Here is a 17438-nt window from a genome sequence, read left to right as displayed (position 1 = left end):
AAGAGGAATATTTTGAAGTAATACGTGTGCAATTTTACATCCGTAACAACTGACTGAACTGTTGTGAATGACATTTTGCATTAGATGCTGATGCATCTTCCTCCTCAGCAATCCTAGACCAATTACCAATGCATTAACCCCATGGGCTCGACCCTCTGCTTCTCTCAGGCACTGCTGAGAAGCAGAAGTTAATGCATTGTGTGTATAGCTCCTATACCTTTAGAGCTAAAGCACTTTGAGTTTGCATCCAGTTGCAGAGCTGCAGCACCTGCAGTTACAGTCCAGCCTGTCAGGAACAGCAGGAACAGTTTCTGTTGCTGCAGATTCTTTGATAGGATGCCTAAACTGCACAATATTCAGACACAAGTTTAAGTTGCTATAAGAAATTTACACTAACTCATGTGAGGTAATGATTTTACAACATATGCAGCTTTAATATAGTAAAAAGCTTTCAATATGAACAGTCATTAAACCGTGCTAATGATGTGTCTGTGATGTTTACCAGAGATTCTAAACACACATCATGGTTCAACTGTGCCATGGACTGCCTGGTCCAAGAATCAGTTTGGTACAAAGGTTAAACCAGCCAATAAGTAACTGTTCTTTACCTTTAATAAAGAATGAGTGTCATATAGAGCTTAGAGACGCAAGAGCAGGGGGACTAAAGCCTGTTTTAAAGGGATTTCGGGTGTGCCATTTGAAGAAGATTGCAACATTCATATAGTGATGAAAGATAGCAGGGTGTGTATTGTGTGATGAAACAACAATGGGGAAGGAGAGAGTTTCCAAACATTTCCCATTCTGGTTTTTGTCATCTCGATGTGTGCACACATGCACTACACTGGGGAATAACAGCTGCCATAAAGTTATTCAGAAACCTGAAAGATGAGATAACACTTTATTAATCCCATGCCAGGGAAATGAAATTGTTACATGCAGCAAACAATAAAAGATAGACATAGGAGGATCAGAAGAGTCAATAAAAAAGGTATTTAGAATAGAAAATCAGCCATGTATATGTATATTATATACAAGAGTATAAAAAATATATGAATTAATATAAATATATGTTGCCTTCAGATAATCGGATAATAAATAAAGTGTTAATACTATTGCAAGAAAGAAGAAAATATACAAAAACAGTACAAAATATGTAATATTGCACAATATGTAAAAGATATGAGTGTATGTTGGCATAAATAAGATTAGTGCAGTTTATTAAATCTCTTTCTGTCCCTCTCAGAGCTGCCCCAGCAGACCACTGCGCAGAAGATTGCAAATGACACCCTAGCGTTATAAAATGTCCAGTCTAGTTTGTGGTTGAGGTGGACACCCAGGTATTTGTATTCATCCACAATCTCAATGTCCAAACCCTGAATGTTCAACGGTGTAATTTGTGACACCCTCCAGTGGAAGTCTATCACCACCTCCTTTGTCTTGCTGGTGTTTACATGCAGGTGGTTCAATCCACAACCGTTGACAAAGTTGGTGAAACTTCCCAGTTCCAGTTCCTTCCCCTCTGATACACGTCCAACGATGACAGTATCATTGGAGAACTTCTGGAGGTGACAGCTGTTTGTGTTACGTCTGAAGTACGATGTGTAGAGGGTGAAGAGGAAAGGAGAGAGCAGCAAACTACTATCATATCAGACACGCAGTCATGAAGCCTCACATACTGTGGTCTGTTGGTGAGGTAGTGGATGGTCCATGCAGCCAAATGACAGTCTACTATGGCTCCTTCCAGCTTCCCCCTCGGCAGTGATGGTTGGATTGTGTTGAAAGCACTGGAGAGGTCAAAAAACATGACCCTCACAGTGCTCCCAGTGCTCTCCAGGTGGGAAAGAGATTTGTGCAGCAGGTAGGTGACTGCATCTTTCTCACCAATGCCTGGTCAGTATGCAAACTTTAGGGGGTCCAGCTGGCAGCCCACCATGTGACCGAGGTGGTCTTTATCAGGTGGGAATTTAAGGCTACCGACATGAAGCGGTTGGGCTCTCTGGGATGCACAGCCTGCAACCAATTAAAGATGAATCCTAGTTGTAAGGTGAAATTCATATTAAATGAAACCTGTAAGACCTTGAACCCTGAACATATTCCTTCTTGCATCTTGTAATGCTGCTGAAGTACTGATGGACAGCATAGTGAACCTGCCTTGTCTTTAGCAGAGGAGAGAGAGGAGGCTGGCAGGAGAAACGCGGACGTGACGTCATAGATAAGTACCTCAGTTACCGTCTATCTTCCGCCTGCCAGACCAGCGAACACAGTGGAAATCGCTCTTTGGGTTCCCCCACACAAAAACCACTTCTGGCTGTCAACGCGGGCAGAGCCGCCGCTGCTGTGAGAGGTAAATACCACCGACTTTAGCCAGTGGAAATTAATGCAGTCGTTTTAATGTGCCTGTTTACTCCCGAGCTCCAGAGGGCCTTGTTTACATCTCAATCCCCGGACTAGAGTGGATGAGAGCCGTAGGCACAGCATGAGGGAAGATAAGGGGGGCGGCTAACCTCTCCTAGCTCTTATGTTGCACATTTTTGTAATGGGACTAAATTAACTTTTTCTCGGAAACTTTTGCAAGTCTGTTCCTAGCCATCCCCACAGTTTAACCCTGAAAACTCGTGGGTTTGACGTGCCGTCACTTCGCTGTTGAATAAAGCTGCCAGCACGCTAGCCAGGAAGCTAATCCGGCTAACCGTAAATTTGCCAACCGTTTGACTTCACTGCCGTTTTTAGTTTACTTTTTTTCAAGTCCAACCGGAATGCCCATGACCAACAACGACCAAATCATTTTTTTTACGTTGGTTAATCTCGTCCCAAACATCTTCCTTCCCATCCCCCGAAATTTGTTATCAAACCTGTGCTCAGTCGCTGTGATACATTAGCCTAGCAAGATGTGTGTCACCCAGTTTGCTGCCTATTTTTAGCCTGGACCGGGTGGAATGCGTGCATTCGTCTGTCGCTGGGTTGGCACCGGGGCCGGCTGGCAGGCATTCCCGGCAAACGCTGTTTGCTATCCAGGTGGATATTTGCGATGTCACATTTGAGCCTCGGTGCCACTGCCAACAGACGGCTTTGATCCGGTGTCTCTTGACCATAGCGAAAACAAATCAAATGTCGAAGTAACCCTATTAAGGACCTCTGTGGTATCAAAGTTTGTGCAAATTTAAACAAATTATGTTTATAAGGAGTCAGATTTAGAACGTCACAATCGAATCAGTTGCAAATGCAAGATGTGTAATCAGTGGGCAGAACAGGAAGTGACATGTGGTATCCACCACACGGTGGCTGGTTGATGTCTGTGCACCACTTGCTATTTCGTTTATCTAGAAAATGTTAATAATCATTAGCAGGTATTACAAACTTTGATCACTTATATAGTTGTTTTTCTTTTTTTCTCCCACTTTTTCCTTTCTTTTTTTCTCTACCTCTGCTTCTCATTCACTAATTTGCCCCTTCAACTCTCTTGCTCTTCTGCCTCTTCACATCTTCTTCTGTCTCCATTTTCCTCCCTCATCGTTACTTTCCTCATGTCTCCTTCTCTTCAGTCGTTTTTTTTCCTCTTCTCAGATTGTCCTGTAACCAGCTTTCCAAATGAGTGACGGGGAGTGTGACTTCTTCTGTTTCTTCCGCTGCTGCTGAGCGCGGACTCTACGCGCCTCAGACAGGAAGGCAGGGTGTCTCTGAACAGTGACACAAGCAGGTGGAAAGGGGCGTGCGGGGACACGAGGAGGTGGAGCTTCAAACGAGCCATTTCAGCTAATCGGACCACTCGGATCCGACAGGTAGGCCGGCCGTCTACCTGTCCGGGTGATTGATTCAATCGATTGATGTCAGTGGACATGAACAGCCAGGCGTCGGACAGTAATGAGGAAGACTTCGGGGTGAACTCTGAAGAAGAGGAGGATGATGACGATGGAGGTGAAGAGGAGGATCAGGGTGACATTGCAGCCTACTATGAGGGCGTGGCCAGCGATGTGGAGCAACAGGGCGCTGACTCCTTCGACCCAGAGGAGTACCAGTTCACCTGTCTGACCTACAAAGAAAGTCAGAGGGTGCTGATAGAGGAGGTTAACACTGTGGCTGCTGCACTGAAGGTGAGCTTGTGTATGTAGCCGTGTTGTGTGAAGCTATGTTGTCATTATCCTGAGAATGAAAAACAACCTCGATTCCAAAAAAGTTGGGACGCAGTGTAAAACATAAATATAACAGAATCTCACATATATTCAATTAAAAACAGTACAAAGACAACTTCATTGATTTTTGTAAATATCTGCTTATTCTGAATATGATGCAGCAACATGTTTCAAACAAGTTGAGACAGGAGCAACTAAAGACTGGGAAAGTAGTGGAACGCTCCAAAAACACCTGTTTGGATCATTCCACAGGTAAACAGGTTGATTGTAACAGGTGATAGTATCATGATTGGGTATGAAAGGAGCATCCTGGAGAGGCTCAGTCGTTCACACGTGAGGATGGAGCGAGGTTCACCACTTTGTGATCACATGACTGTATAAAGGACGTTACTACATGGGCTCAGAAACACTTTGTGAAACAGTTTTAAACACAGATTGTTTGCAAATGATTGCTTTCTGTCTTTAGTTATGTTTTACAGCATCCCAACTTTTTTTTCCTTGGGTTGTTAAACATTGCCATCATAGTATTTGAAATTAGGATGTACAATTATCACTGGACAAAAACAAGGTGCTGATACGGTGTCAGATAAATTGGTACAGGTCTCTTGTCACATTTTGTTTGTGTCCTCTGAGACAGGCCTTGCTTTCAGGCCTTACAGGCCACTGTACACTTGATATGACTATGAGTAAAACAGGCCAAAGCAAAATAATTTCAGACAGGCTTTTGCTTGTGTATTGCACAAGTGTACACTGATACACTAGTGTTCTTTTGACTCAGGAAAACGATGCAAGAAGTAGAATGGACAGAGTCTGGTGACTCTGCTTTGTCTCAGCAGGTTAAACCCATATTCTCTTGTCTCCTGCTCTCCATGATTAGCGATTCTGTGTTAAGCTGAACGCACATTTTAGTTGTTCTGACTGACATATTTTTCTGCTTCAGTCGTAAGAGGATTGTATGCGTATTAAATAGTGATTTTCTGACAGCTTAGTAATGCTCATAAAGCAGTAATTCCTGAACTGAGACCTGTTAATCAAATCCTTCTGTCATGCTTGTTAAGTCTTTTAAATAAGTGATCACAGAAAAAATTGAAGGTGACAGAAAGTTTGACTTTGTAACAGTTCTGTTTTATTCTACCCAGATGTGTTTGTGAAGGCATGTCCATTGTTGTGGGAGAGCATCCTCAGTAGAATGGCAACATTTAGATTTATTGATGTTAGTGTGTTTCTGTGGCATTTATAGTTTGTTTTCAACTTTTGTCACTCATTTGGACATAGTCCAAAATATGTTGGTCATTTTGAGGCAGTAGTGTGTGATGTCAACCAAATAATCTTGTTATGTACATGTGTGCGTGTGCTAAGGGTCAACAGTAATTTTAGTACCAAATAGAGGTATGTCATCAACATTCAAGTCAGTCACTAAGTGTGTTTCTGAAGTAACACAAGGCCACATATAGATGTACGGTGAGTCACTGCCTGAATTGCTAATGCATATGTTCCAAGATTAAGCGATATGGTAACATTTCCTCTGTGTATTATATGTTCAGATGTATGCCAAAGATTGTGTGCTTGGTTGGACTTTGTTGGTTGAGGTTACGGCTGCATTAAAATGATCAGCCTGGAATAGTTGCAGTGAGTACACTCTCACAGCAGAATAATTGCAATCTCTGACTGTTTATTGTTCTGAGTGCACACATTAATATTAATGCATTTTTTTGCTGAGACTGAATGAGGCTGACTAACATTGATCATGAATATCATCTTGATTATGGCCTTTCAAACCTCATAATGAGCAGTTTACTTCACTCTCATTTGTTTCGGCTAACTCTGCTGAGTCTGCATGCTGTTTTGCGGCAACACCTTATTTCACACTCGTAGTTGAACATAATCACACCTGGCACCTGAACAGCACAACTGCAGTTTTCTGTTTATTAGCATCCCCCAAAGGAGCAACTGTGTGATGATGGCAGAAGGTGAAAGAGGGGAAAACGTCAGTCATTAACTGGATTTGAATTGTTGACTTCCAGGCTTTTCTAACCTCAAGGACTAACATGAGCCGTAGACGTCTGGCCTGTAGTGCAAGCTGATACGCTGAAGTAATCCTAGACATGTCCCTTTTATAAAGTTATCTTCCTGCCTCATCTAGTATGCACTGTACAATAAGAGCTCAGAGAACACATCGAGTCACAGCAACAAGTTATCAACAGGGAAAGCACTGACCACATTTCAGTTTTCTAGGATGAAAATGAATCAAAATAAAGCGCTTTTCATGGAGGCAGGGCAGCCTTTTGTTTTGCAGGTGTCTCGCATGTATGGAATATTATTTGTATTATAGATGTAGCTACCAATTTGTTTCAATAATCGCTGAATCTGTTGGTCTGTAGCAATATCACAGCACCAGGTGATGTCTACAAATGGCTTATGGCCTTGCCAGTGATCATTACACCAAAAAGTACTCAATTTACAGCACTGACAGGGAGGAGCAGGTAGATTTTTAACTTTTTTCTTTACATTTTTTGTCTTTGTTTGATTAAAAATTCTTGTCAATAGAGTTTCTTTTGGTGAAATAATCAAATAATTGTTTTAGTTGTACTTCGTTTTAAATGAGCTCCATATTTAATAGCATTTTGTTGATAAGTTATTTGTTCTGTAGCTAAAATATATATACTAAGAAAGCCTTGCGTTATCAGTGTTTACAGCCGGGTCGTGATCAAGAAGCATTTCCTTCTCATGAGCAGTAGAGCTGGATTAATATGCACTACTGTATAAACAGACAAACTGGGAATATGAGAGGTGTGTGTGTGTCATTACAGATTAGCTGTATCACGTGTCATTGAAGCAACATTTCGCTTTGAACTGAATATCACAGAAGCACTTTTTCATCAGTCTCTCTCTCTCTGTTCTTTCTCCTCCTCTCTCAGGTTTTACCAGCGGTAGCAAAGCTGATCCTGGTGCATTTTCACTGGCAGGTTACACAGATACTGGACAGGTATTACGTTCATTAGCCCCTCCCTGCTTCTGTACCCCCTTTTTTGCATCATTTTAATCCCCGTGATTCTCCAGTCTCCTTTACTTTTCTCTTGTGCTTCCTCCTCCTGCCTCTCTTTACCTTATTGTTTCTCTGTCTCCGATTTCCCTCAGCAGCCTCGTTCTGTCACTCTGTGTCCATTGTCATTTTCTCAGTTCTTTCTCGCTACACTGCAGTTTTAACCTTTTCGGTCTCTCATCCTCATTTGACCCATGCGTGTGTCCATATCCCCACAGATACAAGTCCAACTCATCTCTGCTGTTGTCAGACGCTCTGGTCCAGCCCAGCAGCACCTGCAGATCAGTCACTGTGAGTAACTGACCTCATGTGAGGCTTAGTTGTCGAATGAAGTACAAATACTGTTTGCAAGCATTTTTAATACTTTATACTTTAATACTTTATGCAGATTTTTTTTATCGTCATTCTTTTCTTATCTTACTTAGACATTTGTCCTTTGTTTGTGTGAACAGTCAATTGACAAAATGAATAGATGTCTATTGATAATTGACTAGCCATTGAAGTCTGAACTGAACTCCCAAACAGCTTACTGCTTACAGCTTCTCTAGTGGGAGCCGCTGTTCTCAGTTTGTCATCATTGAAATTTAATATCTTAAGGTTTTTTGTTTATTTTTTCCCCCAGTGTCGGCAGAGGATAAAAGAAGTACATTTTAAGATAACGCTGCTGTAATATGAAATGGCAACTCATTATTTGTTATATTTTCAAGTGTTCTGTTGATTAATTGAAAAAGGTAATCGGTAGATTAATCGGTATGAAGAATAGTCACCTGCAGAACTAATTTCTAGTTATACTCGGAATTATTTTTTTTATGCTTACGGTGAAATTCAGATCAATTGTATGACCTCTCTTATAAAAAAATTAGAAGCTTTAGCTGATTGATTAAGACTTACCCCCAAATTTATGTTACAGTTCTTAATTTTCCTAACTACTCGTGCTACAGATGTCATTTACGTTTGGTTTGATTCTCTTGTGTCATTTTACATGCAACAAACATATGAAGGTGTTGTATGCATACTGAGCTATTAGCTCTCTAGTGCAGGTTGTGTTTGATGGCTCGTTCCATGATTTATGTGTTTCAGGCCCCTCAGTCCCTCCAGTGTGGTGTGTGTCTACAGGTCGTCCGGAGAGACTCCCTGCTGGCGCTGCCCTGCCAGCACTCCTTCTGCAAAGCATGCTGGGAGCAGCACTGCACTGTTCTGGTCAAAGATGGCATGGGAGTGGGTGAGTAGAGGGAGTGTGTGTCTGTGTAGTCATCAAAGCTGGAATTAGAGTCTGTGAGTCACGTTTTGTGTTTGATGTGAGCTCCCAAGTGTCTGTTCATGTGTGTGTGTCTGCTCAGAGTTTCGTCACAGGTTTAGCCTCAGATCCTTTTGGAAAATGTATTTGAGCTTATGTTGTCTTGCCATACCAGCAGCGTTGGCAGACTGAATCACTAGATGAACCGAATTTTAATGACAGAAAACACTACAGATCCCCGCTGGATGCCTGCGCACAGGTCCACATTTGTTTACGTGTGTGTAGAATCAAAGAGTGACTTGTGACTTTAAAGATTAGGCAGGTGTAATAAGAGGTTTTGATGACTTCCATCTGGTGTAAAATGTAGCAGGCAGGCATGCTCCTACTTCTGATTAGTAGTGCGTGTGTGTATCAGAGAGAGAAAGTGTGCTTGTGTCAGCAGGAGCACAGATGGGAGTGTGGGTGTGTACAAGGATAAGTTTTTGTACTGTGTGTGTGTGTGTGTGTGTTAAAGTGCATACAGTGTACCAGACTCCCTGTCCTTTTAGTTGTGAGTGTGTGGGAGCACAAGGGCTTGCGTGTGTGAACATATTCGTGTACAGTTGTGTTCCTGTGCAACTTTCCAACAGCGTCCCTGATAGAGTTGGTCCACGTAACCGAGTCCTTCTGAGCCTGATAAGTATTTCTCTATCAGCTGTTGGAAGGACACGTTTATGATGACAGATCAGACAGTCCACTTTCTGGGTCACTGTAACTAGAAACCAGCCTGCTTAAACTGCAGAGGAGCTTTCTCAGCCGCAGATGAAGTTAAAATGATGGGTGGCGTTTGTTGGTGCAGCTGCAGCCTTTATACAGCAGTGTGTGTGCATGTTGCTTCTCTCACTGTTCCCTGTCAATGATGCTGGACTCTCTAAAATACATTTGTGCATGTGTTCAGGTATCTCCTGTATGGCTCAGGACTGTTCCCTGCAGATGCCAGAAGACTTTGTCCTGCCGCTGCTGCCAGTGGAGGAGCTAAAGGACAAATACAGACGCTACCTCTTCAGAGACTACGTCGAGGTGTGTGTCTGTCCGCGTGTGCTGAGTCTGTCCGATCAGATGCTGCGTCAAGGTCTGCACGTATAGCAAATGAAACGTCATAGGCATGTGGGAAGGGAGTTTGTGTTTGTTTCAACGAGTGATCTTTGGATCTCCTTCACACCACGTTAAATCTGAATCCTCTCTCTTGCTGCTTTTTCACTCTCTTCACTGTCTGTCTTGTCATCTGGGCTTCCATCTAAATATATGTATGCAAATGATGGTATCTCAAATTAGACGTTCGTGTTTTCTTAAAGAATCATTCACCCAGATTGTGAAGAAAGTCACATCAGTTTTATTCACCCAGGTTTTGAGATAGCTATATCTAAGATTTCCATCTAGAATTGATTCGAATAGAAATGATGGTCCTTACAGTATTGGAATTTAAAAATACATTACACACAGTAACACATCTTTCAAGAAACAATGTCCATGTTACTCTGAATAATCCACAGAGAATCCAATGTCAGCTTTTCATCAGTCTACCCACCCCCCCTTTAAACACTGACCTCACTGCTAAACTTGGGAGATGGATCATTATCATTTGAATCATTATCATGATGTTGCAGCCGTCCATTCTGACGTTCCCTCAGTGTTACTTGATCTCCGTCTCTCTCTCTCTGTCCCGCAGAGTCACTTCCAATTACAGTTGTGTCCAGGTGCAGACTGTCCAATCGTCATCAAGGTGCAGGAGCCCCGGGCACGCAGGGTGCAGTGTAGCCGCTGCAGTGAAGTCTTCTGGTAGGAAACACACACACACAGACACACACACACACACTACAGTATAAATAAGTTTTACTGTTGCTTGACTGTGGTCAGGTTTTTTTTGCCTGCCCTACTGGCTGTGGGACAGGGTTGCTTTCAGTTATCTCACTGACTGATTTTGATGTGTGTTTGTTATCCTAAAACAGTTATATAATTCATCGGCTTTCTTTTTAATCCTTTTTTTTTTTCGATTTTCAAGAGTAAGACAAAAAGCAAAACATTTTTTTCTCCAAGATGAAGATAAAAACAAAAGTTTAATGAGAAAAGTGCATTTGATTCACAGATGGTCAAACAGCTGATCTTGTTGTTAATTAAATTAAATGCTTTTTACACACAACATTCCCTTATTTATCTAAGTTCCTTTAATGATCTGAGCTGTTAAACTGTTACTAATGTAATATATGATGTCAGAATCAGTCTAGAATTTGCCCTAAGCGTGTGAGTTTAGGGAGGGGAGGAAAGTGCACCGCTGTAAAGGAAAGGGGTGCGCTGGATAAAACAAGAGCATCATTGTGAAATGGGATGTGGCACAATAATCGTCTCATCTGGATTATCTCTTTTTCATAATCATTGGAAGCCAAAATCATCATTGAAAATACAATTCAATTCATCGCCCACTCCCACTACTGGTGTAAACTTTTTGCCATGTGGGACAATAAAGACTGAACTGATATTTGCATGTTACCGGGTAGTTTTGAAAAGTTGTTGACAGATTTTTTTTGGAACATGTTGTAATGAATCTGTATGTTATGTGCTTGTAATCAACACAAGTGTGAGTCTCTGTATTTTTTTGTCTCTTTTTCTCTGTCTCAGTTTTAAATGCCGTCAGATGTACCACGCGCCCACAGACTGTGCAACGATCCGGAAATGGCTGACCAAATGTGCAGATGACTCGGAGACGGCTAACTACATCAGCGCACACACTAAAGATGTATGACGGATCTATACTTGTACCCATGCAGTAATGCACATGCATAGCCACTGATATTTAACGTACCTGCACACAGTGTTTTACGCTCACACGATCTCACGCAGACACACAAAAATACCTATTACTTATTATCTGTGAAACAGTTCTGTGACCTGTCGCTTGAAACCTAAACACCCTAATTCTCCTCTAGTGTCCTAAGTGCAATATCTGCATTGAGAAGAACGGAGGGTGCAATCACATGGTGAGTCAGAGCTGAAAATCACTCTTTATCAGAACACAAGAAATGTTAAAAATATTTTCAGATTCTGAAAGCTGAAGTCCTCAATTTTAATAGTTTGACTCTTGATTTAAACCACTCCTGGACATATATATGGATGTTTTTTATCAGATTTTTAACAGTTTCCAATCTGTGTGTGTAACTCAGCAGTTGTGTTAAATAAAGCATTTAATGGTTTCGTATAAAAACATTCAGCTGCTGATTTGTCCAAGCTCATTCAAAGGTTGTTTTTTCAGGTTGCTGGTTCACTAATCCGACTTCCCCTGTCTTTGTTTGTTTCAGCAATGCTCCAAGTGTAAACACGGTACGTATTTGTGTCTGAGTGTCACACCTCCGGTATGATCCAGTGAAGCATGAAGTCACTGTTCTGTTCTGAAACGCTTTGCGTCCACCTAGCGGCACAATGCGTGGCACAAAAAGTAACCATCAGCAGTAATTACAAAACAAGAATAACTTCCATTCCATGCGGACAGCTGACTGCCTTAAAGGAACATATAGTTGAGTAGATTACCCAAAACTAAAAGAAAAGAATTGAGAATAACTTCTGAAGCTACGGTTTGAGAATTGTTTGTCACTTTGTGTCCACTAGTGCACCAACGTGTCCCACAAGCCAGCAGCTTCTTCTTCATATGTTGGATTTTGTCAGTTGATTTAACAATGTGTTAAATCACACTATGGTGGACAAATGGAAACTATATTAACTACAGCCAATAGCTGCCAGGTTAGACAAGCTGTAGACCTGAGAAATAAGCAGAACCTTTAGGCTGTTCTATGATACCAGACTTAAAGTGCATACTGTGTAACACCTGTATACAGTGTAGAGTCCGTAAATGTGTGTCTTGTGTTTCCTGACAGACTTCTGCTGGATGTGTCTTGGTGACTGGAAGACTCACGGCAGTGAATACTACGAGTGCAGCCGCTATAAAGAAAACCCTGATATAGTCAACCAGAGCCAGCAGGCTCAGGCCAGAGAGGCCCTCAAGAAATACCTCTTCTACTTTGAGAGGGTGAGTTTTTCTAGATCCCTGTGTATATGTTTTTTATATTATGGCTCAAGTAATATAAAGTAAACACAACAGACAAGTTTCAGTCTTCAAGAGAAATACTTGCTTTGTCTTTCATTCCTTTTTTTCTTTATTCCACAAGTGGGAGAATCACAACAAGTCTCTGCAGTTGGAGGCTCAGACGTACCAGAGGATCCAGGAGAAGATCCAGGAGAGAGTGATGAACAACCTGGGAACCTGGATCGACTGGCAGTACCTGCATAACGCTGCAAAGCTTCTGGCGAAGGTACCAACACACTGGACTGTGACTGTGTGTGTGTGTGTGTTCTAGATGTACAGGCCGTAGGTTAGTGATTTGAGGGGAGACATCAAATGGGTAAATGCAGAAAGAGGGTAGGAGATGCACAGAAAGAACAAGCACACAGGGTAAGCAAAAATGTGAAATCATGAAATTGTTTTTTGGGATTTATTGAGGAAACTGAACATACAAATGAATTATAGGCGGTATATAAAAAGTTGCCTGACAAGTATGCTTACATTGAAGAGAGAGAGAGAAGTGAGTCAGTTGTAGCTGCTAACACACAGTGAAGTGAGTGCAGAGTGCAGTCTCAGCCTTGTCACATGTTTTCATGTTGTGAACTGTACTGGGAAAAAGACAAATCACCTGATTCACTTTCACTTTCCTGACTGGATGATTTCAAATGTGAAGCTCTGCCTCGAAGTTTGCCCTAAACATCACGAGTGTGTCTTGTCTTTTTTGTTTCCAGTGTCGCTACACGCTGCAGTATACATACCCTTACGCCTATTACATGGAGTCCGGCCCACGCAAGAAACTGGTGAGAAACAAAAATGTCTGTCCTTTATTGCAGAACTATAATGTAATAACTGCAGTATACCAAAGGTTCCCCCCAAACAGTATAATTTGATATTGCTATTAATTGTGATGATGATTAATTGATCGTTGTTTTTCTTGGCGGAGGAGAAAGTAACTGGTGTTTTCTTTATCCACCCTTCTGCAGTTTGAGTACCAGCAGGCCCAGCTGGAGGCAGAGATTGAAAACCTGTCGTGGAAGGTGGAGCGGGCCGACAGCTACGAGAGAGGGGTTGTAGGAGGCGAGGGGGAGCTCAGCGCCAGTGACAGAGGGGTAAGGACCGTTGAATGGATTGATTCAGACATTCATGTGCCCTTAAGGAGGATTTTGCGACCTTTTGTGATGCCCTGACTGTCAGGACATCATGACAAACATTAATTTGTCCAATACTTGGTTTGTGCCTATATACCTGCAAAACTAATGACATTCCCATGAGTCCTAGCTGTACTTTGTGTTTAGAGTTAATTAGCAAATGTTAGTATGCCATGTTTATTTTGGAGGTGTCTCTAACAGCAAAAGGTGATTTTTGTCTGTTTTTCGTTCCAGGATCTGGAGAATCAGATGCACATTGCTGAGCAGAGGCGACGCACGCTGCTGAAGGATTTCCACGACACCTGAAGCTCCATCGCAACTGCAAAGCACCAGCATCTCCCTCCTAACTTCCTTCCTTTCTTCCTTTCCTCCTCCCTTTTGCTTCCTTCCATGACCATCCCTCGGTGCAGTCATATTGACCCCTACTTTTTGCTTCTCTTGGCTCACTCATTTGCTTCTTCCTTTCTGTCTCCCTCTCCTCTTACTCCCATAATGCTGCAGGGTCACAGAATGGCACGATTGTATTGCCCTTTCCTCTTCTCACTCTCATCCTCATGTACATGTTTTGGCTTCAGAGCATCACATTTACGGGTTACACCTGTTGCAGCTTTTCACATCTGGTCATAAAGATGAAATTTTGAGGTCTTGTCACACGTCTGGAAAAAGTGGATATTCTTTTGTTCCACGTTAAGCATTTAGACATTGAATTCCACTGGGCACGGCTACATCAGGCTTTGCTGGAGCTAATCAAGGCCGTTCTAGTCAATAATCCCACCAGAGTCCCACAGTGTGTTTCAGAATCGTCCCAGACGTGACCCTTTGCTCGAACTAAAATACACGCTTGGCCTAGTCTGTTATTGACTGAAGCTGGAAAGAGCAGATCGAGAAGGAAGGCAGACACAGGAATGGCATAGAACATCTGGTCAATTTTCTAAAGTAGAACACCCTGTACAGACTCCTGATCGTGAAACCAGACCCTTAAAAAAAAAAACCATATAACTATCTAGCCTTTCCGTGGTAGAAGCACAAAAATGAATGAAAAATGACCAAATCAACAAAATCTGAGCAAATCGACACAGTGGGGCACGCAAAAGGCTCCGCTGCTGAAATGCTCCTTTTTGGGGATGAATGCTTGGATGGAACAAACCCATCAGTGAGCCATGCCCAGTGGAATCAAGCTGTCATAGACAGGGCTGTTTTTCTCCCAACAGTATCCCTGTGGTGCTGGAATGATCATTAGACAGAAAAGTAAAACTGAAGGATGGAGAAGCTTTTAGTGGAGGACCAGTGTGTAGGATTTATTGGCATCTACTGGTGAGGTTGAAGATTGCAGCCAACTGAATACCCCTCACCTTAGGAGAACCTGCAGTGGCTGCAAAACTTGTGAAAATGTGAAAGGCCCTCTCTAGAGCTAGTGCTTGGTTTGTTGGAACATGGTGGAGCAACATGGCAGGCTCCATGGAAGAGGACCCGCTCCCTCTGTAGACATAAAGAGCTCATTCTCAAGGTAACAAAAACACAATGATTCAGATTTTTTGGTGATTATACACTGATGAAAACCTATAGATGAATATTGTTCCATTTCTGCCAATAGATCCCCCTCAGCCTTACACACTGGTCCTTTACGCAGATAAGGAAGATGTAGGAGATGGAATACATTTTCTTTCAGGAGACTGATTGACTGACTGTGCTGATAGTGGCTCCGTACTTGGTGGTTTTACATGGATCATAATGACTAGTGGACTGTTGTTGGCAGTTGTACCTGCAGCACTTAACTGTTGCCTGTAGCCTGAAAACATGTCACGTTGATATTCTGAACTTTCCACACATTTAAATTTCAGCTACCTCTCCAAGGCTGCAAAAGGTTAGCTGAAATAAGTGAATGAGAAACTGATTGTAGCAAAGATGATGGAGTAGGTCTGGAAGGTTTTGTGGAAGAAGCTGTTTTTTGCCGACTCGTGAAGGGCGAGACTTCTAGAGCAACCAGGGTAGATGCAACTTGACGTGCTAATGATCAATTCTCAGTGGCAGATTTTAGACACCTTTTGTTGTAAACGTGCTTCTTTTGATATTATGCCATAAACATGTATATGGTTTGTTTACTCTGGAAAAATGGTGACCTCACAGTCCCACATACTCCTGAAAATACTTTCAATATTTTGCTACGTATGATGCATGTTCATGTACCCACATGACTAAAGATGAATGTGTGTTTAGATGACAACTTTTTTAGATTTTGTTGCCAGCGTTTCACAAACACACCTTCTCCCTTTGTTTGTGTTAGTACCAAACCCGACCTGCTGCAGCCACTACTGCCAGTAAATAGTTGTTAGTCATTATGGTCCAAGTAAAACTACTGAATTACATGGTCCCATTCTTGTCTCTTTACATCGTTATACTTTGATTGTTCAGCTAATGTAGATCCAGGCTAGCGTGAGCCAGACCTTCTCCATAAAAGTCGAACATTTGCATCTCCACTGATCAGATGGTGAGGTTGTTTTGAAGCAGCAAGAGTAATCTCAGTCATTCACGCACACTACAGCACCACCCATCGACAAAGCATTTGCACGCAGATAGCATTCACACATTGACACACTCATGGTCAAACACTCCGCTGCAGAAAATAAACGTTAACCGTTGATTTGTCTCCTTCCAGCATCTCGTGCTCTCTTCTCTTTCTTTGCATTCATCCCCTCGCTTTTTTTTGCTCTTTATTTTCTCTTTTCTTCCTGCTCACCTTGTTCACTTTTCTTCTGGAAAATGGCTGTTGATAGATAGATCATTTAAAAAAAAAAAAGAAAAAAATACAAAAATACAAAAAAATTGTTGTAATTTTCAACGGTTGTACATTAATACAGAAATAGAGTTACTGAGAGTTTTTAAAACCGGACCCTGTCTCTCGTGTGTTCATTACACACACACACACACACACACACACACACACACACACAGATGTATAGACACAACCTTGTTTTTGTAGACAGTTTTTAATGTATAGTCCATATCATGATTTTATATATATATGGTAAGAATTATTTTTGATTAAGATGTTTTGCATCATGTTGCCCAGTTGTCTAATATAAGAACTGTGCTACCCCTTGATTATGGATCTCTGTTTGCACCTCTTACATCTGCACTGCAAATGTGAATTATAGAATGAGGCATGCATAAATTGCAGGTGCTGTATAAATATTATTCCAAATATTCTGAATAATTTTGTATGTTTCTTAACAGTCATTGCAGTGTTGACACATGCTGCAGAAACCAAGGCCACCTCTGACATTATCAGATTTGCACATCACTTGGCGCAGGGCCTGTGCGTGTCTGCCACAGCCTTATATAGTTAAGCGTAATAATGTGCCAAGATGGTATTAGCTGCTCCACTGCTCTGCCTGGCCTTCTGTGTGTGTGTGTGTGTGTGTGTATGGCCCACTATCACCTTCACACAGTAACACGGAGGGTGGGGAGGTTTGCTACCTCAAGGGTTTATTCCAAAGCAGGACAAGCAGGCACTTCCAGTTTCAAAACAGCTCTACGGGCTGTAGGATGTTTTTGAAGCCACTGGAAGATGTGACGCACATTTTGTTCTTCTGAACTTTGTGAAGTCCATCAAATAACAGCCCATCATACAGTATGATATGTTTTGGCTGCAAACAATTAAAATTAGGTCATGTAAAGGTTGCAGTGCAGAATCCATTACACTGTATGTGAGTTCGTGTAAGCCCCTGTTGATGAGCTGATGGAGGAAGGTTGTGTTCTTAATGTTCAACTCAGTTTATTTTTTCAAAAG

At 41.9% G+C, this 17438-nt stretch overlaps 1 protein-coding gene across 2 annotated transcripts; it reads left to right on the top strand.

Annotated features, from left to right (window-relative positions):
* Positions 1 to 2220: 2220 nt before the first annotated feature.
* Positions 2221 to 16489, top strand: arih2 (ariadne homolog 2 (Drosophila)). Of its 2 annotated transcripts, none has more exons than XM_041945416.1 (15): positions 2221 to 2344; positions 3543 to 4091; positions 7049 to 7116; positions 7392 to 7464; positions 8254 to 8395; positions 9348 to 9469; positions 10119 to 10228; positions 11066 to 11183; positions 11374 to 11424; positions 11743 to 11764; positions 12316 to 12467; positions 12607 to 12750; positions 13232 to 13300; positions 13484 to 13609; positions 13883 to 16489. In XM_041945416.1, the coding sequence occupies exons 2-15, from the start codon at positions 3825 to 3827 to the stop codon at positions 13952 to 13954; spliced, it is 1536 nt and encodes a 511-aa protein (XP_041801350.1). In that variant the 5' UTR covers positions 2221 to 2344; positions 3543 to 3824; the 3' UTR covers positions 13955 to 16489. The 2 variants fall into 2 exon arrangements, with proteins under 2 accessions (XP_041801350.1, XP_041801351.1); XM_041945417.1 differs by having other exon boundaries at positions 2237 to 2344; positions 3565 to 4091.
* Positions 16490 to 17438: the final 949 nt, after the last annotated feature.

Source organism: Chelmon rostratus, chromosome 10, assembly GCF_017976325.1.
Source record: "Chelmon rostratus isolate fCheRos1 chromosome 10, fCheRos1.pri, whole genome shotgun sequence".
Lineage (NCBI taxonomy): Eukaryota > Metazoa > Chordata > Actinopteri > Chaetodontiformes > Chaetodontidae > Chelmon > Chelmon rostratus.
This window is presented reverse-complemented; position numbering and strand designations above follow the sequence as displayed.

What these genes read in the sequence shown, in the direction of transcription:
- arih2 (XM_041945416.1), top strand. Translation starts at nt 3,825, where the DNA reads ATGTCAGTGGACATGAACAGCCAGGCGTCGGACAGTAATGAGGAAGAC. An exon ending in GTTACACAGATACTGGACAG is followed by an intron (nt 7,117 to 7,391) that starts GTATTACGTTCA and finishes ATATCCCCACAG; the next exon opens with ATACAAGTCCAACTCATCTC. An exon ending in TCAGCGCACACACTAAAGAT is followed by an intron (nt 11,184 to 11,373) that starts GTATGACGGATC and finishes ATTCTCCTCTAG; the next exon opens with TGTCCTAAGTGCAATATCTG.